The sequence below is a fragment of the Camponotus vicinus genome, unplaced genomic scaffold (assembly GCF_025532165.1).
Source record: "Camponotus vicinus isolate PSW18456_S1 unplaced genomic scaffold, iyCamVici1.0 SCAF_7, whole genome shotgun sequence".
NCBI lineage: Eukaryota > Metazoa > Arthropoda > Insecta > Hymenoptera > Formicidae > Camponotus > Camponotus vicinus.
In genome coordinates, this window is record NW_028141979.1 from 1,111,972 (window position 1) to 1,138,886 (window position 26,915).

At 41.3% G+C, this 26,915-nt stretch overlaps 2 protein-coding genes across 2 annotated transcripts in view; one reads left to right on the top strand and one right to left on the bottom strand.

The window, feature by feature from the left end:
* LOC145974849 (uncharacterized) overlaps positions 1–26,915 on the bottom strand; it is a 75,928-nt gene that overhangs the window by 32,752 nt on the left and 16,261 nt on the right. The window lies entirely within an intron of this gene.
* Positions 5,151–26,915, top strand: part of LOC145974848 (uncharacterized) — a 30,774-nt gene continuing 9,009 nt past the window's right edge. Inside the window, exon 1 of the mRNA XM_083104897.1 lies at positions 5,151–6,468. Coding sequence (XP_082961023.1) covers positions 6,363–6,468 — 106 coding nt within the window. The 5' untranslated portion in view covers positions 5,151–6,362. The remainder of the gene's footprint in view (positions 6,469–26,915) is intronic.

Below are 26,915 nucleotides of genomic sequence, written 5' to 3' on the forward strand. Positions count from 1 at the left end.
TTACAGGGGTGTCAAAGTTCAGCAGCGCTATTGGGTTTATATCAGCAACTTCTGTCTAACGACAAATGTCACGAAATCTTCCTCTGACAGCTGATGTATGATCCCGCGTGCGCAACTCGAACAATCCATTATTTCGTAGCGCGTCGAATCGAGCTTTCAAAACGTTTGCTTTCTCTAGCCAGTCTTTGGTAGCGAATTAATTATACGTTATATTTACGACCGCAAAGTGCCTCTCCTCAGCATCTCTTTCAACGAGCATATTGTACCGAGAAATATCTCTTCTTTGTTACTCAATAATTAACTAAATGATTCTCGTTTGAAATATTTATGAGTCTGATAAAACATGAAGCAGGTTAATCGAGTGAGTCAAAAATTTTTATCGCGCAAAACATCAATTAATTTAAAATGTTATAATATGAGTTTAAATCATTTTAAAATAAATCTCTTTTTTTCTGAGAAATATTTTTTCAAAAATAATATCTCTTTGAACGAGATGGTACTCGACATAATACTTAAAATGTATGTTAAATTTTCTATAAATTATATCTATTCTCTAAATTATTTACTATTAAATTATATCTATTCTCTAAATTATTTTACTATTTCTCTAAATTATATCTCTCTAAATTGTTTGCGATCTTATGTTTTATAATCAGCAATTAAGTGAATACGAATAAAAATATATCTGCCAACAGGAGCCGTCCTTGTCGGCGTCTCTTATCGATAGAATTTCCTCGCTGTTTTTAGCGTTAGCTGATACGTTATCCCACAGGATGTTACAAAGTCCTGTGATAAAATCCTCATGCGATTCCCAAGATTTATCAGCGCTATTTACTCGTCTGTTACAACAGAATCAAATCTCCGCTTGTGTTTGACAGAGAACTGAAAAAAATATATAGTTGTGATTTGTTCCAGCTTTATTTATTTCTATTCTTATATTCAATGAATATAATTTTTCATCTAATGATTGTGTGTCTTGTACAAGTATGATGCGATTGTGGTATTTCATTTATCGTTTTTATTCGTGTCGTTTCTTTTTCAACGTTATTCACATCTGAATCGTGACAATCTGTATGAAAAATATTCGTATGTATCTGCGAAATATTCGTTCGCAACATGTAGAAAAGTCGCAACAGCGGCTGAACGAATGCTCAGACGAGGCGTATAAGCGGCCGTCTAAATTTGGATCGTATAGCGAAACGAGGGACCGTTTATAAATTCCACTTTTCACGATGGAAATTCGCGTAAAACGCGCAAATTGCGAGAACCGCGTTTCCCTCCGTTGCTTTGTTCGTCGCGCAAAATTGATTAAAATATAAATTAAAGAGAAGAAATTGATGAATGTAATTATGTGATTTTCTGAAATATATAAGGTTGACGATTCACGTTCGTGTTCGAGGTGATTTCGAAATAATTTTTACCAACGCGTTATAATTGACTTGTAAAATTGGCGTGCCGTAACAAATATACGGTTTCCTTAAAAGTGAAAGTAAGAGTTGCGCACACATGATACAAAACATATATCGCATGCCCGTTGTGCTAAGCGCATAATCCGAATCTATCCTTATCGTTATCTGTATCGGTCATCGTGAATGCGAGACATTCCTAGCCAAGCCATGTGTAATTTTAATAAGAGCGTAAAAAATGAGAAAAAAATTACGAGAGAGAATAATTAAAAGGAAATATTATATTTTTTATTCCATTATTATGGAGATTTAATTTTGCGTAATGAAGAATGTAATTTAATTAGTCGACTAGAAGAGCAGCTCTCTAAAAGGCTGTAACGAGACTTAATTTATTTCTTTCTACGTCCTGTGTACGTGGCATGGCTTTTTGATTCGCGTCAGCTGACGCCGTTTAACGAGCAATTTTAATTAAGTAACATCGTCGTGACTAACGTCGCGCCCGCGAGCACACGCACGTTAAACGATCCCGTGACTCAGGATTCGTCCCTGTGAGTTTAAGACTGGCGTCAAAGAATTGCAAGCTGGCACAGTGGGAGAAAATTAATTGTCTTTTACATCGAAAAAACAAGTTCTCTCTCTCTCCTTCCCTCTCTCTCCGCCGGACAAATACCGAAATAACTGGTAATTTACTTAGAGTCATCGTTGCTTAATCACGTCGCGATTCCACGGATTCGACGTGGCTCGTAACTTTTTCGACCCTGTGGGATTATTAAATCCCGCGTTTAAAGAGAAAGCCCGGGGACGTTAATCGCGACTGGTCGCTAAACTTTCCGGCTTTACGATATAAAATGTATCGTTGCCGTGACATTTTGAAGCGGCCGGGAACCGCAGCATCCGCGAGCGAATTTTATTTCAGGACGAAAAAAAAACGTCTCGTTGCCTTTAGGGAATCGGATATTTTTGGCCCTCCTCGCTTCGCTTCATCGTCTCTTTCCTTTTCGATAACTGGGAGGTACGCTCAGGACGACCGCATTTTTCCGCGCCGCGAGGAAAGCAAAAATATTTTCGCGAAACTTTATTATCAACTGAAATCCGACAACTTTGTCTTTGCCTATTTGCCAACATTTGACATTCCAAGCATTGACGTTGGAGGAATATATCTAACATCATGTTACACGATTATTGATGTATGTATTCTGTTTCATATGGATCAATTATATCTCATTTCGATGCGGTCGATTAGCGATTTGATACCTGCACAAACTTTATCGTCATCCAAAGTTTTATATAAATATATAAGATATTGTTTATATCTGAGATTCATTCGATTTTAATCTATCTGTAAACAATTGACAAATCTAATTATATTTTCATATAAGTCTCCAATATTTATTTTTAATTTTAACTTATATGCTATTTATTCGCTTAAATAAAATAAAATAAATTACAAATTATATAAACAAATCTCCTCATCTAAAGTACATCTTGATATTGGTGTTGGGCTTAGTACCTGAAGATCTTTTATCTTGAAAGAGGAAGATAAAGAAGGTAAAGATACTTGAACAATTCCTGATAATGCTGTAAAAGCATTTCAAATTCTTCCTCTAGTAATCAGGAATAATTAGTCACGCCTTCGCGTAATATTTCGATTTCGGTCCGGTTCGATTTAAAATTAATTAAAATTCGATCGATTGCCGAATAAGACAGGATGGGCTCATCTTTGTTCAGTCTCGTCTCACGCACCACCTGATTTCATTCAAAAACTGATACTTCTTCTCCAAAAGTAACAGATAAGTTCCACTCTTTCATTCTGCTAGTCGATCAATGACTCTCTGCCGTCTTATCTCATCATCTGTTCCTGCGCACAGCGTTCCTATCATAAAATAGTTCTCTCTTCCTTTCTTAACCTCGGATTCCTCAGATTTCGACCTCCAAGTCTCATCACGATACGCGAAATTCGCTAATATGCCATCACCGCTCAATCTTCATGACATTTTTCAGTTTCATAGCCTTCGAGCCTTGACAGGACAAGAGAGGCGACATTTCCCGACGCTCGTCGTGCGATCGATAGTGATGTACGACGACCTCTAAAGGTGCTTCTGCGGCGCACCTTCAACAGTGTGCATTACAGTTTCGCGTTGCAATTCCGCTGCACTCAGACCAAGTGGATTTTCGAGGGAGACAGAATTGATCGAGTGGGAGTCAACGAGTTGAGTCACGCAAACTGCGCCGTATTTTGCCACTTTTTTCATTCGAAATATAAGCCTTGTAGAGATTTCCTTCGCGAGGTTTTGACGCATCATGTGCTCTGCCGGTCGCTCCAGCATCAAAAGCTGAATGGCAATCGTTACGTTACGTTGCAGGTACATACATAGTAGCGGCACTTAACGGTGAAAGTGTGTCAACGCGTTTTTAATTTGTATTTTATCGTCATAGACCGGCGGTCTTGAGACCTTCGCGCGTCATAGACCGAGATCGAGTTCCTGTATCCTGCCCCAGCAGCAAAAAATTGGAAAAATCGATTTCCGTATCCTTTCCTCGTCGGTGGAAAGGCGAGTTGGCAATATATTGCGTAAGCAACGATCGGAACGGAAAAAAAATTTTTTTATTAATATATTTAATAGCAATAAATTGGAAAAATTTGAATATCACGACAGCTGTTCGTTCTCTGAGATTATGGTTATCAACATATACATATAAGATAACTATTATGTATATAGATAACCATTATATGATATGTAGATAAAACTATTATGTTTCGAGGAATATAAACTCGCAGACGTTTACGACCTTCACGGACAAAATGTCATATTTTAACATTATAAGTAAGAAACAACCAACACAAGAGTGCTTTGTGAGTTGACTCAACTATACTTCTGGATAAAATTAACGCATTATTTTTTTTTTCACGTTTTCCTTAAAATTTTTCATTAAAATTTAAATATCAGCTTTTAAAGAAAAAGTGAAAAAAAATTATGCGTTAATTTTGTCCAGGAGTATATAATTAGTATTATTATAAAAGTACATAAAACATTGTTACTCTAAAACAATGCTACAAAATTCTTTAGTACGCGACAATTATTTACGCGAAATTTTTATTTTTTAAATTCCTTCCGCAAGAAACAGTTTCTAATATAGAATATTTTCATTAAACATCAATTCTTTATAGGAAACAATATTCATCATTGTAGCTATCTATAAAGAGACAATGTCAACATTGCTTTTTTATTCCGCTATGAGAGAATTTTTTTTTTACTTTTTCTTTAAAATTTTTCATTAAAATTTAAATATCAGCTTTTAAAGAAAAAGTGAAAAAAAATTATGCGTTAATTTTGCCCAGGAGTATATAATTACTATTATTATAAAAGTACATAAAACATTGTTACTCTAAAACAATGCTAACAAAATTCTTTAGTACGCGACAATTATTTCCGCGAAATTTTTATTTTTAAAATTCCTTCCGCAAGAAACAGTTCTAATATAGAATATTTTCATTATACATCAATTCTCTATAGGAAACAATATTCATCATTGTAGCTATCTATAAAGAGACAATGTCAACATTGCTTTTTTATTCCGCTATGAGAGATGGTTGCACGATGTAAACACGATTAAAGGTCCGCGAGGGTTGTGCGTTTGCCTCTCCCACTCTCGCGTTCGTAGAGAGAAAAAGAAAACAGACGCAGATGGCGAGTAGTGGGGATGGTGGGGCAAGGGGGCAGGGTATGCGATACGTTCTCTCGTTGGCCGCGTCCTCTTGACGATCAGTCGTTTGCGCGCGCGCCCAGCTGTCACGTTGCTGGCGCCCCGTCGTCCGTTTCTCGAGTTCGTGGCCCGACGCACGTGCAAGATCCTACCATCGGATTATAAACCCTGGGCTCGATTATATCCCCTCGCGATAACGCTTTGGAATCGGGGAGAGAGGGAACGCCTGTCTCGACCGAGGCTAACGCGAGGAAACATAGCTATCAGTGATGTGCTAGGCCTAGGTGAAGGTTTGTTTGTTGTTGCCGTGACAATGATGAGCAAAGTTTGACGAAGGAAATTACAATCGCGGAGTGGAAGTGACGTCTCGTTGAGTGCAAGTGACAGTCGAATGTGTGCTCCGACTTCCTCTCTCGGAGTAATCGGTCACCGGAAGTTGGAAGAGTGATACGGTTGACGTTGATCGCTGCATCCTTGCTAGCCTTACGATATCGAAGACCGAGACTCGTCGAGCTAAAATAGTGCAGCGTCTGTCTCGTTGGAAAGTCTCGATCGGCTGTAACGTATCGTTGCGTGTCGTTGCTCCGACTTATCTGCGCGCCGCGATAAGTTTGCGGATTACGTCGTCGCGCTTAATCTCAATCGGGCCGCGTTTGACGGGCGCGTTTCTCTCCTCGCGCTCCTCCACCTCGTTTCGCTCGGGAGCGAAGAGAGACGCGCGACGAGCTCTCGCGGAAACGATGGTAAATCGAGGCGATCGAATCGAAGCGATCGATTCTATCGATCGCCCGGAAATCGCGGCCGATCATCGATCAAATTGAATCCTCGAGCTGGACGTTCCATCGGATATTTGATTTTATTCGTCGGCGAATCGGAGCTCGCGTCATTCTTGACGCGAGATCATGTTCGATTGAATTGAAGGGAAAAAAATTGCGACGATCAACAAGAACGAGCGATAACGAGACGACGCGCAAAAAGAAGCCGTCGGTGGAAAGAAGACCCCGGCGCTTTCCTCTCGGTCTCGACGAGCACGTCGGCCAATAAGTCAACGACGACCATCGGCAGCTGCTGTTTGAACGAGTTTCGGCTTTCCTTTTTGGAGCCGAAACTGAAAAAACTCGCAGCGGTTTTCAAAAGCCAGCCTGGCGATTTGTAAACACAATTGCAAAAGATAACAGGATGTGCGCGAGAGAGATATGACGAACGACGGAAATTGATAGTGAGAGGAAGCAGCTCGGAAGAGAAGCTAAGATGATGATGCCACCGCCGCAGGTCGTGGGTGTCCTGTTGAAGAAACCGGGGCAGCAAACGCATCCGCGATTACCCCCCTTGGATCCACAGGAGACTAAAATTAAAGGTAACTTATTTTTCTTTTTATTATTACATCGCCCCATTTTTTATTCAAACATATTCTTACAAGAGAGCCTAGAAACGTAAAAAATCATAATGAAACGATCATTAAAAAGTATGAAATTAATGACCACGCGTACAATCTTGAAGTAACGTTTAAAAAGATGTATATATTAAAATATATGCAGATATTTTAATATATATATTAAAAATAAAAATTTTTAGAGACGTGTCGACGTTAAATTAAAGAATTATTATCACACAGCAACAGCGGCGGATTATGCGGCGCCGATAGCGTATCAAATAGGTTAATTACTATAGTAATTGAGTTCTCTACATAGGCATCTAGTAATCACAAATTTTCCCATTAATTCGGCACACTTTATTTAATGATTACCATAAATAGGCATACGTGTATGTGTGTTCATTTTGCAAAATATAGCCCCCTACCGCAACCAACATCATAAAACTCTTTTTTGTCAACTGATTTTCAGTTTGTGTGAAAGTTGAAATTTAAAAAAGTATTTAAAAAATTAATTAGTTGATGCGATTAATTTAAAAAACGTGCCAAAGAGATATCGCCGATGAACTTTTTTCGCCAGACCAGCTATTATTATTCTCTTGAAGAGAATGCAAGCGAACGATTGAGGTCCTTTCAAAGCCTCCCCTCGGAACAAGCGCAGAGAGAAGGAGAAAGAGAGAGAGAGAGAAATGCTGGACCGAAAGAAGAAATAATTTTCATTGTAGCAGGCTCGCGGCTTACATTCTGTAAACAGGCGACCGAGAGAGACGTAAACTCTCGCCATTCACCTCTGTCGGACCTCCGCGCCGGCGTTACGCTACATTATCGGTATTATGATTCATTGGAATATGTTGTTACAACACCGAGGCTTATCGAGGCGGCTAAGCCTCCCCGTTCGCTGAAATCCGGGTTCCGGCTCTCGTTCGCTGATCAGACTCTACTATCGATTTCGCCGGATGTAATTTCTGCCCAGAAATGCGCTCGCATTCTTCTCCCTGATTAACGACTGATCGCTCGTGGCTCGAAATTAATTCACCGAATGAGAAAAGCGCTTAAAAATATGTTCCGCCATTGCCGGGTATCACGTGAAAATCCTCGTAAAACGGAATGTTTAACTCGCGCAAACGCGACAATTGAAGATTAAGTGGCTCCGCTGGCTTGTTTACTCTATTATGTCGATCAGCCGAGCCGACGCCTTTACGGCTCCGTTAACAATTATGTTAATAGAACGACGACGCGCTGCGATAACAGCGTGTGTTGATTTTGATACGAATAAATGAGCAGTTTTATGGGGAACAAGCGTAAAAATGTCTTTTATTAAATACATCTTTCATCAGGTTGATATAGCTTATTTGCATAAAATTATAGATTTTTTATTTTGGTACGTATAACTCTTCTTAGATTGACTGATTTGATTGATTGTGTTGACTTGATGAATAAACAAATGAGTAGTCTAATAGAAAACAAGAATAAAAATATCTTTTCTGTTAAATATATCTTCCATCAGCTTTTAGCTTATTTGCATAAAATTATAGAATTTTTATGTACAACTCCTTTTTAGATTGCTCTTGATTAAAGTCTTAAAATAACTCGTGAACGATGTTACGTTCCGCTGCTCCGAAAACTCGATTCGCGAACGGCTCCTAATTCGAACATATATCAAACGGTAAAGGCGCCTCATCGCTTAAAAGACTTTTTAGAAGTCCGTCTCGTTCGCACGCGATTGACAATTCGTGCTCCGTAATCCGGTATCTGGGCTACCGTGCTAACGGGATACTTTTACGTGGCCATCCAGCCAATGCGCGGGGAACTTGAAAATGGACTCTTTAGCGGGCAAGCTCTCGCGGAAAACGTGTTTGTGGACACAGCAGAAATACACGAAAGAGATACATACACCGTGAAATACGCGTTAAACCTCGGGAAACCGAAAATGACAGATCCTGAAACGTATAATAATCGTGAGATTAGTCGTGTCACGCGTTAAACGTCAAATGACCCCGATCGCAGTAAAGTAACGTAATTTGTAGAACGATCTCTCGTGTCTCGGACTATCTAAGATTCTTGTGGCATTGGACAGCGTATCAAGAGCGCATTAAGATGACGCGGCGCCGAAAAAGACGATGACGTTCCGCGCAAAAATAGATCATTGTCCAGAGGCGAATGCTTGCCGAATACAGGCACATGAGTTTCTACAAGATTACACCTATAATCCTTTCAAAATTCAATGTTTCGTAAAAATAAAGAAAATAATGGTAATTTGCGACTATCGCCGAGCGAACGAAATTACATGTACGGCCCGTTAATTTCTGTTTAACGCGAAAAGAGGTAAGACACCTCTAAATTCCTACGTTTACGGCGGGTCAAGAAACAGTAAGCGAAGAAAGCGGGCGAACCTACTTGCGTTGCGGCGGTTTCAGCGCCGGTTTTCCGTATGTATACGACTGCACATCGAATCCCTCGTTGTTTTTTTCTCCACCCCGCGGTAAAAGCAACCCTTTCTCTCTTGTAACTTTATTAAACTCACGGTATTTTCCGTTTCATTGCGCATTCTACAAACGATTACGACATAGTATCGGCGATCCCGATATTGCGAAACCCCGTCGAGATTTTAATGAAGCATACCTCGATAGCGGCTTTATATTGTAATTTTGTCCGCAACGCGGTCGCTCTTTAATTAACTCCCGCCATGAAGTGACCCGTGAAATATCATATATATTGCGCGAAATTTAAAGCACAATCTCTCGTGTACACTTTAATTACTTGTACTCAAAGACGAATCAATAATCATCGTGAATCTTGAAAATACAGTATTTATGTTAATAAAAGTTTCACCAACACTTATTTCGCGCAGTTTTCGTTTTTCTTTTCTCCTCCTTTCGCAATTTTCGCAAAATAAGAGTCGAGCCCTTGGAAAATAAAAGAGCTCTTTGTGATACGAAGGGACACTGTGATTGTGCAAATAGCCAATAGAACCCTTTAAAAAACAAATTAATAATCACCGTGAATCTTGAAAATACAATATTTATGTTAATAAAAGTTTCACCAACACTTATTTCGCGCAGTTTTCGTTTTTCTTTTCTCCTCCTTTCGCAATTTTCGCAAAATAAGAGTCGAGCCCTTGGAAAATAAAAGAGCTCTTTGTGATACGAAGGGACACTGTGACTGTGCAAATAGCCAATAGGACCCTTTAAAAAACAAATTAATAATCATCGTGAATCTTGAAAATACAGTATTTATGTTAATAAAAGTTTCACCGACACTTATTTCGCGTAGTTTTCGTTTTTCTTTTCTCCTCCTTTTGTAATTTTTGCAAAATAAGAGTCGAATCCTTGGCACATAAAAGAGCTCTTTGTGACACGAAGGGACACTGCGACTGTGTAAATAGCCAATAGGACCCTTTAAAAAACAAATTAATAATCATCGTGAATCTTGAAAATACAATATTTATGTTAATAAAAGTTTCACCAACACTTATTTCGCGCAGTTTTTGTTTTTCTTTTCTCCTCCTTTCGCAATTTTCGCAAAATAAGAGTCGAGCCCTTGGAAAATAAAAGAGCTCTTTGTGATACGAAGGGACACTGCGACTGTGTAAATAGCCAATAGGACCCTTTAAAAAACAAATTAATAATCATCGTGAATCTTGAAAATATCGTATTTATGTTAATAAAAGTTTCACCAACACTTATTTCGCGCAGTTTTCGTTTTTCTTTTCTTCTCCTTTTGCAATTTTCGCAAAATAAGAGTCGAACCCTTGGCACATAAAGAGCTCTTTGTGACACGAAGGGACACTGCGACTGTGTAAATAGCCAATAGGACCCTTTAAAAAATTTCGCAAGAGACAGCACGCACGGTTGGTGATGCGCGTTTCACATTTCTCGTTCTTCAGCGTGTTCTGGCAGCGGGAAACTGGATTTCAAGGTGTTACGTGGTGGTCGCTCTTTTCATTTCCGTTGGCGCGATTCATCGTTTTCGATTCGGCGGTTTCGGTGACATTCGCGAAAGAAACGAATCTGTATATATACGTTTGATTCGCGCACGATTCCTTTTGCGCAATGAACGTCTCTCTCCATCTTTTTCTCTCTCTCTTTCTCTTTAGAGTCCGGGCGACTTAAATTAGGGTCACAGTGCCGAATTAAGCACGGTCCACAAGTGCCATTCACGAGGAACTCGACGCGACCGGGGATTAAGATATACACATGTAGATAAAGTCGGACCCCATCCGTATTCGAGTTTCTGCGATTCTCTAGGAATCCTTTTTATACTTGAGAATCCTCCTGAGAAATCCCTGTCCCGACATTATACGTTTCGCGAAGTAATCCCCTAAGTATCGCTATTCAGGGGACGAAATTGAGCTTGCGCATCTCGACGTAAAGGCGCGGGTCTTTGCGGTTAAAAAGGTTCAATTGAGCTAAGGGAGGCGAAAGAGGATCATTTCTATCGCCATGCACGACCGATCGAATGAAAGAGAGCGAGAAACTGAAAGAGAAAGAGAGAGAGAAAGAGAGGAAAGTCTGCGAGTCGCGAGTCTAAACAAATTACAACAGCGGCGACTGGCTTCTCGCACGAGCGCGAATAATAAATCGCGAATAATAATCGCTCGCGCATATACCGGGTGTCCCGGTCGAGAAGACGGACGCGACACCCGACTGGATCGTGACTCGGGTTAGGCTCATCATCGATCGGGAGACTCGAATCTCGGCCACGAGAGACGCGCGTTTACCTTTCACTAAAATGCTCGGCTTCTCGTCTTTTCTCTACGTGTATTCGGCAAACGTCTCTCATGCCATTTACGACTAAAATTGCCGGACAAGAAACCAAGTTTGCCCATTCTAACATGATCAATTACGGTTCTATTTTCTCAAGAGCGATATCGCTTCTCGAAATTGATACCTATCAGTCACTATCCCATATCGAATATTTATATCAATTGTTTGCGACGCATATTCACATCCGGTATCTCGTTATATCATACTCGTTATCATATTTGCGGACGATGACACATTCAGAGTTAGACGACGTTAAAGCGCGTGCTCCGATTATTAAATAGAATTATTTTCACGGTATATAATGGTCACTGCAAACGTGTACCTATGGGAGACAGAGAGAAAGAATAGTTTCACCATGATCTACTATAATAAGAAAAAAATATCTGATATAATAGGTTTTCTCTCGTTTGCTCCAATTATTTTTCGAAAATATTAACGCGAGTTATAAACGAACTCTCACGTCACGCCTTATCAACAGTCGTGTTTGATATCGGCGTCTAATTATTGCCAATCTCGACTTTCGTCTGCGTCATCCTCGACCTCGGACGCTTCAACGAAATCGCGTCTCGGGCTGAATCTCTTCTCGATGTCATGTCATTTCTAATCGATTTTTGAAGCGACCAGTTTTGTTGAAGAAAAGTGGTTATTATGAAAATATTTTGCAGAATCCGATTTGTTCGATTCAGAATCTACTACTCCGCATTTTCTATCAATTTTTCATTTCTATCAATTTTTATCTTCCACACACACAATCCGTATTCTCCCAAAAGAATCGTGAATTTCATAGTAGACGGACTGTTCGGTATCTAAGACCATAGACCATAGCCTTACAGCTGTCAACGTCATCTTGACGATCTCTCTTGAGCCAGGCGCGACGAGCAGAGGACGCTTTTTTCGAGCGCACGTGTCCCCTCGTTGGTTTCTCGCGCACACAAATTAATTAGCGCAGCTTGACGAGGGGAATGCTAGTCTTTCAAGTGAGTGTAATTAGATGCCCTCGGCTGTATCGCCAAGAACACGATAGAAGAAAGCGTCATCTCGCTGACAGCGCGACGCGAAAAAAAAAATTGTCTTAACAACGAGAGAAACTAAACTTGAAGCGAGGAATTTTATTCGATTTTATAAAAATTGTAAATATTTCAAAGCAATCTAGATTTGCAGATCTGCACGTCGTTTATACATTAGGTCAATTATATAAATAAAACGAGGTCTGACATATCGAAATGTCGGCTCGATAATGATTAGATATAGAAGGATAAAGAGGAACCATTTAATGGGATTTGTCTGAATTTTATCGGTGCAAATGAGAAAAAACTAATCTTTCTATCTCCGTCTCGAACAGCTGACGAGAACGATGTCCGCGTCGGACAGGAAATGGCCCTTCCCTGCCCCTGTGTGTCAGATACGAGAACGACTTGTGTTCTTTCATTTTACTTGGTCGAGAGACAAGCGAAAGAACAAGAGAGAAAGAAAAGACTCGATCGTATTAGCGGAATAGAGAAGGCTCTATTTTACACAACAGATAGAAAGAGAAAGAGAAAAACGAGCGAGCATCTGGAGGGCATCTAATTAAAAAAACAATGAAAGAAATCCACCAGACCTCGAGGGAGGCCTCCCAGACATTCTGTATACAACGGCAACAGTTCAACGAGCTGTTGATGGATATCTCGAATTATAATTCCGTTATTTTCACTTAATTAACCAAAGTAGCTAAGGGAAATCATCGCACAACTCATGCTGGTCCCAACACTTTTAATAGATGAGAAGCGAAAGACATATTTTGACACGTAAACTTTCACTTTGAAATTTTACATTTGGTTCGCCCGTTCTCTGCGAGAGATATAATACATTACCGATGAGAAAGAAGTTGGAAGAAGAGAGCAGCTGACCTGCACATTCGGAAAACGACTACCTGGGAAGAAGAGAAAACGGCATCTTCCGTAGATATGAGAGAGAGAGAGAGAAAGAGAGAAACGCGACACTAGAGCAGAGTTGGCTGATGAAAGAGGCAGCAACAGCGACAGTAGCTGGGACGGAAGTCGACGTTGCTTTACACGCGAGATACAGCCGTTACTGGTGGCGAGTGAGACGGACTTACGGTATTCTCGCGGTCGCGAGGACGACGGCGAGCCGTGAATCAATGATACACACGAGAGCGAGACGTGCAAGCGAGAAGGGGACATTGCGGCGCATAAGGAGAATCGAACAAGGATGGAGACAGGTCAGGGCGTTGCACCGTTTGCTGTGACCTAGTGTTCCCCGCGGGCACCGCTCCGTTTAGGTCTCTCGATAGTTGTCTCTTGTATCTTCTTTCTCCCGCGGGACTTTGATCGACAACGAGCATGCATTTTTAGAATTTTAGCGAGCCGCGCATAATCGCTATCTGCTGTTTGATCAATACTCCCTAACTCCAGCAGAACACGAGAAAGGTAGAGCTAGAGTAATCTATGTATCAGATTGTTTCGCAATTTTTTTTTAATAGTAAAATAACAATGTTAAAATAAAAATATATATAATATAAATTTAATTCGTAATAATTCGAAATGAAATCATCTAGATATCGCAAAATAGCAATGAATCATTTTCTTTATAGATAAAACAAGAATTTTTTTCAAATCATGCAATAAACATGTAATGTATGAGAAATTTAATAGACACGTAAACTTTCTTTGTTTTATCAATATTACAATTGAGCTTCTTACAATATTATTCGTGTTTGTTTTGTCAGCACAAGACTGTGCTATAATTCATCGTTGTATTTTTTGAGAGTTTACCTCGCCATTTATTCTACTATATTTAGAGATGAGTAAAATTATTACAATATACGAATTTGTTTTCTGTACATGCATTTTTGCTCTTTCTCTCGCACGTAATATATGCAGAATAATTGATTTTGTTAGAGAAATTTTTCTAATTTAATATTCTATAATTTGAGAACATTTTTGATTTTTATTTCTTAATGAATTTGCTAAAGTGGAATATTTAAATATCTTTTTTTGTTGAAAAAATAAAATTGAATTTTTTAGAGACAGAAAGAACTATAATATATTTAAATAGAATTCTTATCTTAAAAAATTATAACAATATTTAAAATATTTATAAGGTATATTTTTAGAACTCATATTTTGGACTATAATAAAATTTTTTCGTATCGGAGAAAGAGAAACAGCAAAAGAAAATCGTATAACGTTTTTGCTTAGATAAATAGGCAGAAAGGGGACCCCCGTTAGACCTATGGGAACGGTAGCGACGTAATTATGGGGACTAGGTGCGTTACATCCAATCGTAATGGCACGATTGCATCGACATTTCCTCTTGCTTTTTACGCTTCTTGACCTTATGCGACGCGCGGCGGGAGTCGTTTCCGTTGGATGCTTTTATAAGTCGCTTTTGAGACATTGTATTGGATCGGATTTCGAAATGGACGGCTACAATTGCGCCTCGATCATCAATGTAGCGGCTTTATTTCTTCATCCCTTCTCTTCTCCTCCACCCTTTCTCTCTCTTTCTCTCCTGTAGCGCACACACGCGTGATTTTCGAGAAAATTGACTTTCAACCTAGATTCGACTGCTTGCTTGGCCGGTCGTTAAATCCCGAGCGCGTTAACGTTATCTCGATTATTACATGGCTTTCTTGATTTCTTATTACATACCTCGCGCTGACCCAGAACTATCCGATTGCGTTCGAATCATTAATTCACGTTACAAGAGTCCCGAGATATAATATCGAGTCGTTTAATAACGATCTCGCTCGAGATTTTACACAACCTCTTGCAAATAGTGCAGTGTTTCAATAATTCCCCCAGTGACTTTTCATCAAAGCACCTTGATAAATCAGACGTCACGATGAGAAGGAAGGTGGAAGAAGAATCGTCATATTTATTCTTTCACATATCCAGCTTCCTTTACATCCCTCAAAGTTTCTTTCGCCTCTGCGCTCTCATTCATCGCGGTTATTTACGCTACGGACGCGTCAACGAGCTAGATCACGCTTGTTCCCTATCCTCACTGTCAAAATAAATGGTCGCCGTCGTCGGAAGTTGCATCCACCCTGGCCCTTCCTCTCGAGAGAACCAGAATCGCCCGCAGAAACTGGTCTTGCCGGACTGCGTGTCCTGGAAAAATGTCCTGCACGGGTGCACGTGTGTGTCGGCACTTATGCTCGTGTCGCGCGTGCTGCTTTCGCAGTCTATAGGCAGCACGCCCGGTATTTATCGTCGAGAGAGGAGCAGTTTTACGGGGAAAAAATATTTTTTCTCGTAAACGCGTCAACGTACCCGCGTAAGGTCACCGATCCCCTTTCGTTTCGTAATCGCGAATAACGTACGCGACGCCGCCCCTACGATGGACGATAGTCACGCGACGTTACATCGCCAGCTGTTCGACTCCCGTGCGAGAGAAAAAAATGCTCGGAGATGATTCGACAAGGTTGTGTCAACCCTTTGCCGTCATAACGCGCGAGAGACGCGGTATTTGAATAAAAATGTATCGTGGAATTTGAGAGGAAAATCTTGTACGCCCACGATGTGCCGTTATTTTCCCTTATCACTTGAGTCTGCGATATTTTTATTTCACCCTTCGATACGAACCGTCTTGCAAAGCTATCGATCGTCATCGTGCGAACAACTAGAACGTAACATTTAACACGGTTGTAAGGAAGATAGATATCATAAATATGCGTGTAACTTGCACGTATCACCTAGTTTTACACTCGAGAATCTCTCGCTCGAGTAAATTTGTAACATTAATTTTATTTCTGTAGATATATAAAATGTGGCAAAGCGAGTAATATGTAAAAATGTCTCGCATACGGTGCATCTGTTGTATCAAAGTAGCTCATTGTAAAAAAGGAGATGAATGAAGTCGTTCAGGAATTGGTCGACTAACGGTCACAACATGTACAACATCCGGTACCTCCGGGATTCAATTAGGTGCCGTCGAGGCGCGACATAATCCCCGTATCGTATTACACCCTACGTTGTACCCTCTCGCAAAAAAATGTAAGGAGAGGGATGGAGAATCGCGAAGGACGGTGCACGGGGAAAATTTGTCTCGCAGAAATACGATCGATCTCGTTCGACGTGAAAAACTTGTCCCTCTTTCTCTCTCACCTCCAGCGCGCGCGATAAGAAGCACCTCGAGAGTTCAACCCCGGGACCGGTGCAACAATTAATTTCCAAAAGGAAAGAGTTACGAAGCCGTCTGTACATCTCTCCTTGGAGGGTCGACCCATCTGGAATCAAGGGACAAAATCGCCGTAATGGCGGTGCAACCCTTCGGCCAGCTGTGCGTCACAATGGTCGTCACGAAAAATCGTGCGACAATGTTATCTCGATCTGCTCTCCGCTTTGTGGGGTCGTGCCGGGATTGAGTCGTCAAGCAATCGGGTTAAGGAACATGCTTTATCGAACGATGTAGAATCCTCTTTTGCGAGAAGAAAAAATTACTTTTACCTCTTCTCTCGCTTCTTCTTCTCTAAAGATTGCGATCGGATGAGCGAATGCAAACTCTCTCTCTCTCTCTCTCTCTCTCTCTCTCTCTCTCTCTCTCTCTCTCTCTTTTGAGTCGACATCACGCGATCAATTATATCTCGATGTAAAGTTATTTAACACCATTACAAGACCACTGCGGTAAACCGAAATTGCTCACAATGGCGCCAACAATTTGTCCTTGTTTACCGTTTGCGATGAAAGGAATTCAGCACAAAGCAGAGGTTTGGCTTTCACGTGAAAGCAAACAAGCACGCACCCCTTTCCGGTCCGCGAGCTTTTTAATGTCGCGTCGTGAAGCCAATAAGAGACCGAAAAAAAGAGAAAGAAGAGAGAGAGAAAGAGGGAAAAAGAAAGAGAGAGAAAGAGAGCATTTTGCTCGAGTAATTCTTAAAAGAAAAGAAAGGGGTTCACAGGCTAAATGCGGAACCGGTCTTCCACGATGGCGCCGCTTAGTTCGCTCGCGCTGCGAAAGCTTGCGTTGCGCCTCGATTCGATTTCCATTAGAGTCCGACGATGATGTTTACTTAGCTCCGGGTCGTTGTCACGCGGTCGAGAGAGGAGAGACAGAAAAACGGCGACATCGACGGAGCCGGGGAACGGGTACGCGAGTACACAAGAGAGAGAGAGAGAGGACGGGAGGACGAAGAATCCGGAAAGAGAGAGAGAGAGGAGGGGATGGAAAAACGGAATCAGGTTTCTACCTTTATAGGCTTGCGTCGCAGTCCTGCCGTGCGCCTTCCGTGCGTCTGTTGTGCGCGCCTCTTTTCCTTCCTCTCTTCTTGCACGGATGCAGAGAAGGAGCAGGCGACAGAAAACCATAATCATTAACAAAAGGGCCTCGAAGGCACCATGTAGCGTGCAGCGGCAACAGCTACAGAGACAAGACGAGCTTTCGCACCCCTTTCTCACGCGCGACACCTCGACACCACGAAAGGAGGCTCCGTCTTTTTTCGAGGGCTCCGTCGTCCGGAGTCCTCGGATAAAATGTCTCGAGGGTCTCGACAGAGAGGGATGTCTCGAGAAGATCGGACGCGACCAGTTGGCGGCTTTTCGTATTGCGGAAAATTGATTTCTACGGCATCCCTCCCGGCTTTTCTTATCTCCTTCGTGTGGGAAAGTACAAATCCTGTCCCCTACGGGCACAGGATACGAAAGAAGATAATATTTCAGGAATCACGGAGGAGAGATACCGTGAAACATTGTCGCGAGATATTGAAGCGAGATATCTCTGGGATTCTTAAACGATATAAAAGTTTTTTTTCACGCTGTATTGTCGAGGGAATTATTAGACTAGACGTCTAATTTATGCGGCGAAAGGGCCACACGCGCGCGAGATACGAGGAGAGCGCATGAAAGTCAGTTGATTTTGAGCCCCTCGCTAGATACTAATAGTTCTCGCACAGTTTATATGGAAATTTACCGGTCGGAAAATGACCGTGTCGAAAGGCTCCGCAAACGGGGCTTCTTCATTGGCGTAACGTATGCATCGCCACGTTTCTTGCTGCTTTTCTCAGCAACGATGTGTCCGACACATCATCAGTGATCGTGCCGAAATACGAAAATATAGAGAAAATGGCCAGTCCAGTAGTTGACAAGTAGGACGTGTAGATTGGCGGAAATACGTTTCCACCACCGTAATCTCGCCCGCGATACGTGCTCTTGAATCATGTTTTTGGAATTGCAAACAGCAGAATTTAAGATAAGAAATATCTCAGTTTTTTTTAAATTAAAGCCTCGACAGTTTGAAATAATATTAGAAAAATTAGAATATCGAGAGTCCCTTGAAAATAAAATATAATTTTTTACGATGTAGCCAAGTTTGACGATTATTACGACAGGATGGAGGCAGTTTTGATCAGAAGAATAGCAGAATTTAAGATAAAAAGTGTCTCAGTTTTTTTTTAAATTAAAGCCTCGATAGTTTGAAATAATATTAGAAGAATTAGAATATCGAGAGTCCTTTGAAAATAAAATATAATTTTTTACGATGTAGCCAAGTTTGACGATTATTACTCACGACAGGATGGAGGCAGTTTTGATCAGAAGAATTGAAAGGAACAATCTCTCCACGGTATTCTCATTTACATACTTTGGCATGCGGGTAAACGATGCGAGCAAAGAAACAATAAGGCGCTACTTCCTTCATTAACGGGGTAACTGTGTAACTAGTTACGTAAACGACCCCGCGTAACACGTTTTGCGTATGTTTGAACGTACAAGTTCGCGTCGACCTTGCCCGAATTGAATTGCCATTAAAAATCGAGACTTAATTACGTGCGTGAATAACATTTTCGCGCTAAAAATAAATTAAAGGCCAAAAGAGGCAGTCCAGCCATGAACAGCGTATCGTTCAACTTTTGATGCGTCAATTTACGTGAGATAGTTAAAGAGAAAACTCGAAAGAAGTTCTCTTCTGAAAGAGTATCACATATTTCGCCCGCATAATACACAATAGTCTTTATAATGTATCTAATAACCCACAAGTTCCGTTGAAAATTCCCACCGAACAGATGAGTCTCTTATTAAAACTATTATCTCACCACTAAAGTGTTAATTTTGCCCAATCATCTATAATTTTCCACAATATTTGAATGATATTTCCTATAACCAATGTCATTTTCGAGCCATTGAACTTGTATAAGTCTGTGTGAACAGTCGGCGTCTCCAATATGCGCCCGTATTGATCGCTTCGAGAACAATCGGCTGCCGATCGCGGCACTTGTCACCGCAGAAGGAGCTCTCTCAGGCTCCTAGCCAGCTGTCCTCCGATGTCCTGCCGCACGTGAGAGCTACGCGGCGAGCATTGTTTCGCCGAGCATAATGCACTCGTTTTGTGCGCGCGAAGAAAAAGTGCGGCGTATCGACTCCGGTCGCACGATCGATCGGCGACGAAAGAAAAGCCCTACCGGTTCAAACTCGATGCATAAGTGCCCCACGAATTGCGTTAGCGAGGAGGCTCTTTCCTGAATAACGATTCTTCCCTCTTGCCGGAATAACGATTGTTCCTTGAGGAGAAGGAAAAGAGGAAGGAGGCGATTCTTTATCGAGTAACTCGCGAAAAAAGAAGCAGAAAAAGCAAAGAGGAAATCCTGCTGTGCATGTGTAAGGGGAGGGGGTATTGAAACCTCCCTACTTCCTTGCAATTTTTATAATTTTATAATCATATTTTAAAATCAATATAATATCGATTTTGTGTCTCGTCTCAAATTTAATGACTTTAATAGCTTGATGATTTATTTGATAAATCTTATCATCACATTTTGCATATAAAATATAAATAATTGCGATAATATAAATAATATAAATAATTGCAATAATAAAAAATAAATAAAAAAATAAAAATAAGTAGAAAAAAATATAAATATATAATATAAATATATTTGTATTATAACGAATGTGTACCAACAATGTCTCGCAAAATTATTTTGAAATCTATTGGATCGTGATAATTTCTTGGATAAATAAAATTATTGTCCCCAATACCGCGCCTATTGTCACGTCGTTTAGGGGAAGATTCTAAAAGTTCCTCCTTTGTATCGCGCTCGTCGATCATCATCGCGTAAAGATAAATGACATCCCGACCGTTGGAAATTTTTCTTCTTTATCCTCTTTAATCCCCTATCGGATCTTTATCTATGTTTTTCTCCCGTCTTTGAAATCTTGCAGATTCCTCCACGATTCGATTCTTCCTAACTCGATCTTTTCATCGTGTCGTTATCGATCGATCGGAGTCAGCAAATTCATTAACGGTAGCATAAGAATAGGTTTCTCTCGCTGAAACGCACGCGTTTTTTCCTATTAACTGCGGTTTGCGCAATGAATTCGCTAGCTAAGCGAATAGAATGTTCTTTTCTTGTTGTCGGTCTTCAGGCTATTTTACACCTCTTCCTGTTCGCGTTTCATCGCGTCATCATCGTTTCGAATCTCCGATATGTTCGACGCAGCGCGAAGAGCTAATTCGAGGGTCATGCGATTCATTGTCAGGCCATTTGTCACAAACTTGTTAAAAAAGATCCCATCTTGGCGAATAACAATGACTGTCTAAAACACATGTTTTATGACAGTCATTCGTTAGAAATTTAGCTGATATTACGTAAGGGATAATTACTCATTTTCTCACGGATAATTTGTATCCAATCCTGTAGCCTGTCGTTTCGATAGAAATATTTTTTTAAGAGTTTCTTCGCCGACAAGAATATCGATGAAACTCTTCAAAGCAGCTTTCGCCGATGTATTCTTGCCACACACACACACACAGCTTTTCTACAGTAGAAATTTTCTCATGACGACTTCCCGGTTCGTTTGCGGAGAAATTTCGCGTTCAATTAAGCCGCTTCGCGCCACCTCGAGAAACGTCCGTTCGAGAGAAGCGACGCGAATGAATTCATTCGCCACCGAGGAAACACGTGTCGCACTCGTATGAATGCTTTCTCTGTCCTCACGTCTGTTCCTCCTTCGCCCCGCTCGCTTCATCGTCTCTCGCACCCCTTTCTTCCTCGACGTTTTTGCCTTATCAATGTAAATGAAGGAACAAAAGGCGATATAGAAAAGGAAAGGAAAGCAAACGAGGCGAGCGATAGAAATTTTTGACCGCATCTGCGGAGATTAATGCGAGAAAATTGTCTATGATAAAATGACATAAGATCGAAATGACAGAGTTATAAATTGGAAGCGAGATAAGATACGTACTCTCTTGTCGGCAAAATGAAACGTCTCCCCTGGCTCTTTCGCGTCAATATATATATTTCCGTGTTGAAGGACTTTGTTTGATGTAACTTCTTTCGTTACCAGTCATCGACATCGTACGACTATTTTTCTCGACGGCTATTGTGCGGCAACGCTTGCAGAGATTGACAATAGCCTTTGTCGTCGGACGACCAAGTTTTGTATTCCATTTGAGAAATTTCCATCGCGCGTATTATGTATATCGCGCGTCGAGAAATCGCTCGTTCGAAGCCGTGAAAAGGCTCGTCGCATCGATAATATCACGCTTAGGAAGGCTAGACAGGGAATTATTCAAATTCGCGATCGAATCTCACCGGATGAAGGAAGAAAAATTGCGTAAGACTCCGTGTCCGTGTGTTTATTTGTATTGAAGCGGATTTAAAATGACGAGACCGGACCCACGACGGGCGGTAAAGCCGCGGTAAAAGACCTCGGCGGCTAGAACGGGATGCTCTGTCGAGGGAACGGATCTTCTGGCGCAAGGTGTCTCACGAAGAAAGGCCGCAAAGTCATGCCTGCGCGCGCGTCCGAAATGCACACAAAAAGCTTATGGGCGCGGTGCCGCATTGTCCGGCGCATCGTGAGGGGGATGCAAAGACAGGGGTGAAAGGAAAAAAAGAGAAAGAGAGGGAGAAAAGAGGGAGGGCGAAGAGCGATGTAAAAAGCGAGATAATAATAAATGACTCGCACGAAAGACGAATGCTTGATTTACATGAGAAGATCGATGGTCACGAGAAAGGGGATACGCGTTCTCTCGGCCAGTTTGCGCCAAGGTGTAACCCTTCCCCCTTCCTCATTCCTCGCACATTTATTTTCGCGAATCGAAACTCGCGTAGCTTGGCCTATTTGTCGTCTCTCGATGCGTCTCTTCCTGGCGAAAATGTTCACGTCGCGACCTCGAGAGGAAAGTCTCTTGGAAGAGAGCTGTCGAGGGAAGCTAGTTTGCTGAACAAACAGCCAGCGAAGTAACGCGGTTACGAGTTCAGCGATCACGAGCTGCGACTAATTGAATACGACTGCAACGAAACTGCAGACGGCAAAATTGCTCCGTATCACGAAATAAGCACCGACGACCTCCCGCAGTAATTTCAGCGGAACACGGGCGTACGCGATTGGTGAATACGCTCCTGAAAAAAAAGCGTTCCCTCCTACGCGCCGCTAACGGGTTTACCTTGTAATTACTACTAACGAACCGTTTGTTTCGCCAGACGAGACAATGCCAGCCACTTCTGCATGTTTGCGGTGCTCGTCTCGTGGTTTATGATACTCTGCCGCTGAATTATCGGTTTAATTTCAAGCAGGAGGGAGAAGAGGCACGGGGATACATTTATGAAACTTTAATGAAACTGAATATACGTGTACCATAGAATAAAATTAATTTCGGACAAAGTTTCTGTAAATTTATCTATAACGTTACCGGCAACGTTTCTCGCAATCTGAATTCATCTTGGAAACGAGCGATACATTTTTAACGAGCGTCTGAAATCTACTACGTAAAAAAAACAAAAAAACTCCAGACTTGATTCTGTTTGAATTAAATATTCGTGTGAAACGAAGCGCGTATCGCTTCGATCGCCCGCAATCCGCGTAATTTCTGAAATCGCGGTTGTTTGTACAAAGACGCCGTGAATCAATCGTGACAGGCTAAAAAAAAATTTCCCCTCCCCCCCCTTCTTGTCCTCATGATGGGCGTTCGACTGGAAAGTGCTCGCGGGCAGGTGCATTCTCGGCAAGGCGAGCAAAGCGAGGCCGTTCTACGCTACTGGTCGCGCGCTGACTGACAACACACGCACCCACGCACACACGCACACACGCACATGCCGAGTCGCAACGGTTACACGAGGCCGTAGGCGAATTCCGGTAGCGCACCTCGGTAACGGTGACCGTTTTTCCGCAACGCGGTCGCCGTCGCGAGTCGCGGCTCCTCCGCCGCTTCCCCATCCGGTCTCGCGGCGAGACCGGAAGCCGCGTGACAGGCCGCCCTGGTCCACCGGCTCGCGGCCGCACGCGGATTTGTCACTTTCACATCGCCTCGTTTCACCTCGTTCACCGCGAACACGCGCTTCCTTCCGCGTTGGAGATGTTCGATGTGCGTGTTTGCCATCGAAAGCGTTTTGATACTAAATTGTAGTGAAACTATGAGCGAAATTGTACATGACGCGTAGAATGAAAAAGAAAGAGGGTGATTAAACTCGCGAATGTGACGGTAGATTAATCTCTATCTCTTCATTTCAATTTTATGAAAAGTTATATCTCGAGGAATGACGTACAAGAATGTCGTATTGGGTCTAAATGCAGTGAAAAAACGCGATTGCTCTCGTCAAACGCATAATCTTTCTTCACTTTTATGCGGCCATAAATCTCATTATGCGGGACTTATGAGAAAGCGCATTGCCTTCCTCCGGGTCTTTTTTTTTCCCGAGGCCCATCGCGCCAACAGCCATGAAATCCCAATCTTCGTCCTTGCAAACGCGCGCGGGAAAGGGTGAAAGGACGAAGGGAGGTCGGACTGCGTGGAAAATCGGAAGACATTCACCGGAATTCGAGGGTGTTCCTCCCAATGGATGTTCGCGAATAAATAATTCATGGCGCTTCGCGACGCGACGCGACCAGCCGCGCGGGGAAAAAAAGGACGGGGTCCTGTTTGGCCAGGATGACGTGCCAGGACTGACAGGAAGCAGAAGAGCGTGAAGGAATGAAGTGAAAAATGAATGACTGTTAAAACAGGATCTTCAATGTTGACCGAGCGCAACGGAAAAAGAAAGATGCCTAGTACAAAAAAGGAAGTGCGGAAGAAAGACTCGATCCTTGAATTTTCCTCGGAACCTTTTCCATCGTTAGTCTCAGGATCGTCGTGGGATCTTTCTACCTCGAACAATTCTATAATTTTTATCGATGTACATTTGCACATATTTTTTCGTTCCTTCTCTATTGAAAAATTAAAAATCTCTATTAAAAATTTAAATATGATCGATGATTAAAATTGGTTGATTAAAGAATTTAATAATTTGAAAGAATCACCCAATAGGTGACACATACACACATACATTCCAGGATGCGTGTCCTATCTCTAAAATCGAAGTAACAAACGGCTTCCTGAGTTTTATACGACCATGAACCAACCACAAGAGGGACGGAATGAAACGTGCAGCTACGTGCATTAAGTCGCTGCCGCGCATAACCGTTCGTGACGTACTCCTTTGAATCTCGTACATATTCATAGACTTCTATAACGAAAATTCGGTATAAATTCGATTGCCGACGTTACTTCAATAATGTATTAAAAAGAAATATGAAAAGAAGCCATGTATGCACGTTTAGTGAATGTATCCATTCAAGAAATATTTAAATTTAAATTGCATATGATATGGGAATTTAAAAAAAATTAAAAATTCTATAATAAAATTTTATAATTTTGTAATAGAATTTTTCAAATGTTTTTTTATTTTTATAACAATTTTTAATTCAACAATAACATTTTTTCCGCTATATAAATGAACCTCATGATTTTTTCATAAGTGACGTGGATTTTATCCTACCATAATAATGCTAAAGCTAATTCTTACGAAAGGTGTTACAGGTAATCGCATATTTCTTCGAGCACGTTTGCCTGAACACGTTGCCTCTCCGCGGAAAGAGAGAGCTCTGCGGCGATACAATACGACGCGTCATTGTTCTTCTGCGTGCAATTCCAGAATGTCGCACAACTTTCCTTTTTTCTGCTCGAAATGCCAAGATAAGAACTTTCCGCACACGAGAAATGCGCGTATATATTTTAGTCTAGTTTCATTTAATAATATATTTCTAGAAGACGCCTCTGCATACATTTCGCTGAATATATTTATGCGGCTTTTCTGGTTGTCAACTATTTTTCCAGCGTATTGACAGCGCGTGCGAATAGGAAAAGTCATAAAAGCGATATCTCTCTTTACACGCCAGTGAAGAAATTATAAAACGGCGGTTTTAAATGCGAAACAAACTTTCGCAGTGCGTTTCGAGTAATAGCCCGATACGTTTGTTCAACCGAGAAGCTTTCAAAGCGACAGGATGCGGGCCCAGAAACTTTATTTATGGATCGTTCGCACATATGCGTGCGACACGCTCGCTTTCTGGAGCTTAATGAACCGTGAGAGCCATCTTCTTTCGAACAGTAGTCTTGGACTGGCAAGGGCATCGGACTCGCCGAGAAACAGCACGTTTGAGCTCCCCGAAAATGTGCCGTTTCGACCAGAACTCATATTTATACAAAGGGAAATCCTAAACACGTGTAAACAGATGTCTTACAAAATTCGTACATGGTAAATCTCCCGAACAATCGCCAAGGTAACAATGTTATTCTCTCACGAAATTTCGCTTTATCATCGACCATCGAGCGCGAGTTTCGATAGAAAGAAACTTTGCGACTTCTCTTCCACAATCTCGAATAACGTAATTGTTGGCGCAATCGATGCGCTTGGTTGATTAAAAGAAGAATAAAAAAATTGATGCACCCACTTGGCAAAGTTGGATGAGTCAGATAACTTGGTAACGCGTTCGTGGAAAAATCTCATGGAATAAAGAGCTTTTGTCGGCGTAGACAAATGGAATGACCATGAATTTATAATGACTCACTGGTGTGAAAATCATCGCAGAGAAGGTGGCATCATCGGTAACATCCGCAGGATCCGCAAACCGCGCATAATTGCCTTTATTTAGCTTTATGGTCTGTAATAATCATCTGGATTAAAGGAACTTTGATTATTGGAATTGAAAATTCTGATGAAAAAGAACGAGGAAAAATTAAAAGTGGCCTTCAACAATATCTTAATAAATCCTGCTTCTTTTTATTTATTATCGCAAGAATTACTCTCATAACTTTTGTAAGATTTTTACAATATTAGATATGGCGTGATTGATACGTGATATCACGAAATCTATTTAAAGATCATCAATGCAATTTCTCGATGTAATAAATAGTATAAAAATCATGAAAGCACTTACATTTTTCTAGATTCTAGTCTTCGAGAGCAATCGTGACGCTACCAAACATCAACTGATGACGAGATAATCGCATCCCCGATGCGAATTTCGTCCCGTGAAAACGGCAACGCTTTCACTCCGATAATGTATCGTGAGATTTTTTTCTCAGCATCCTCAGCGTGTCTCAGAGAAAGACATAAATGTAACGCTGTTGTTTCTAGCGCTTTCCACACGCACGACACAACACGAAACTCCGACACGATACGAAATTATAGTCTGTAAAGTTCCTTGAGATTGTCATATACGTCACGACTGACATGTTAGGCTCGTATGACGCATCTCGACGCATGCATTTCGCAAGATTATTATTATTTATATCACGATTATTTTATATCACGACGAAATTATTAAATTCTTAGTTCGTCAACATTTATAGCATATATTAATTATTTTATTTTCCGATATTATCTGACACTATTACGACGACCCT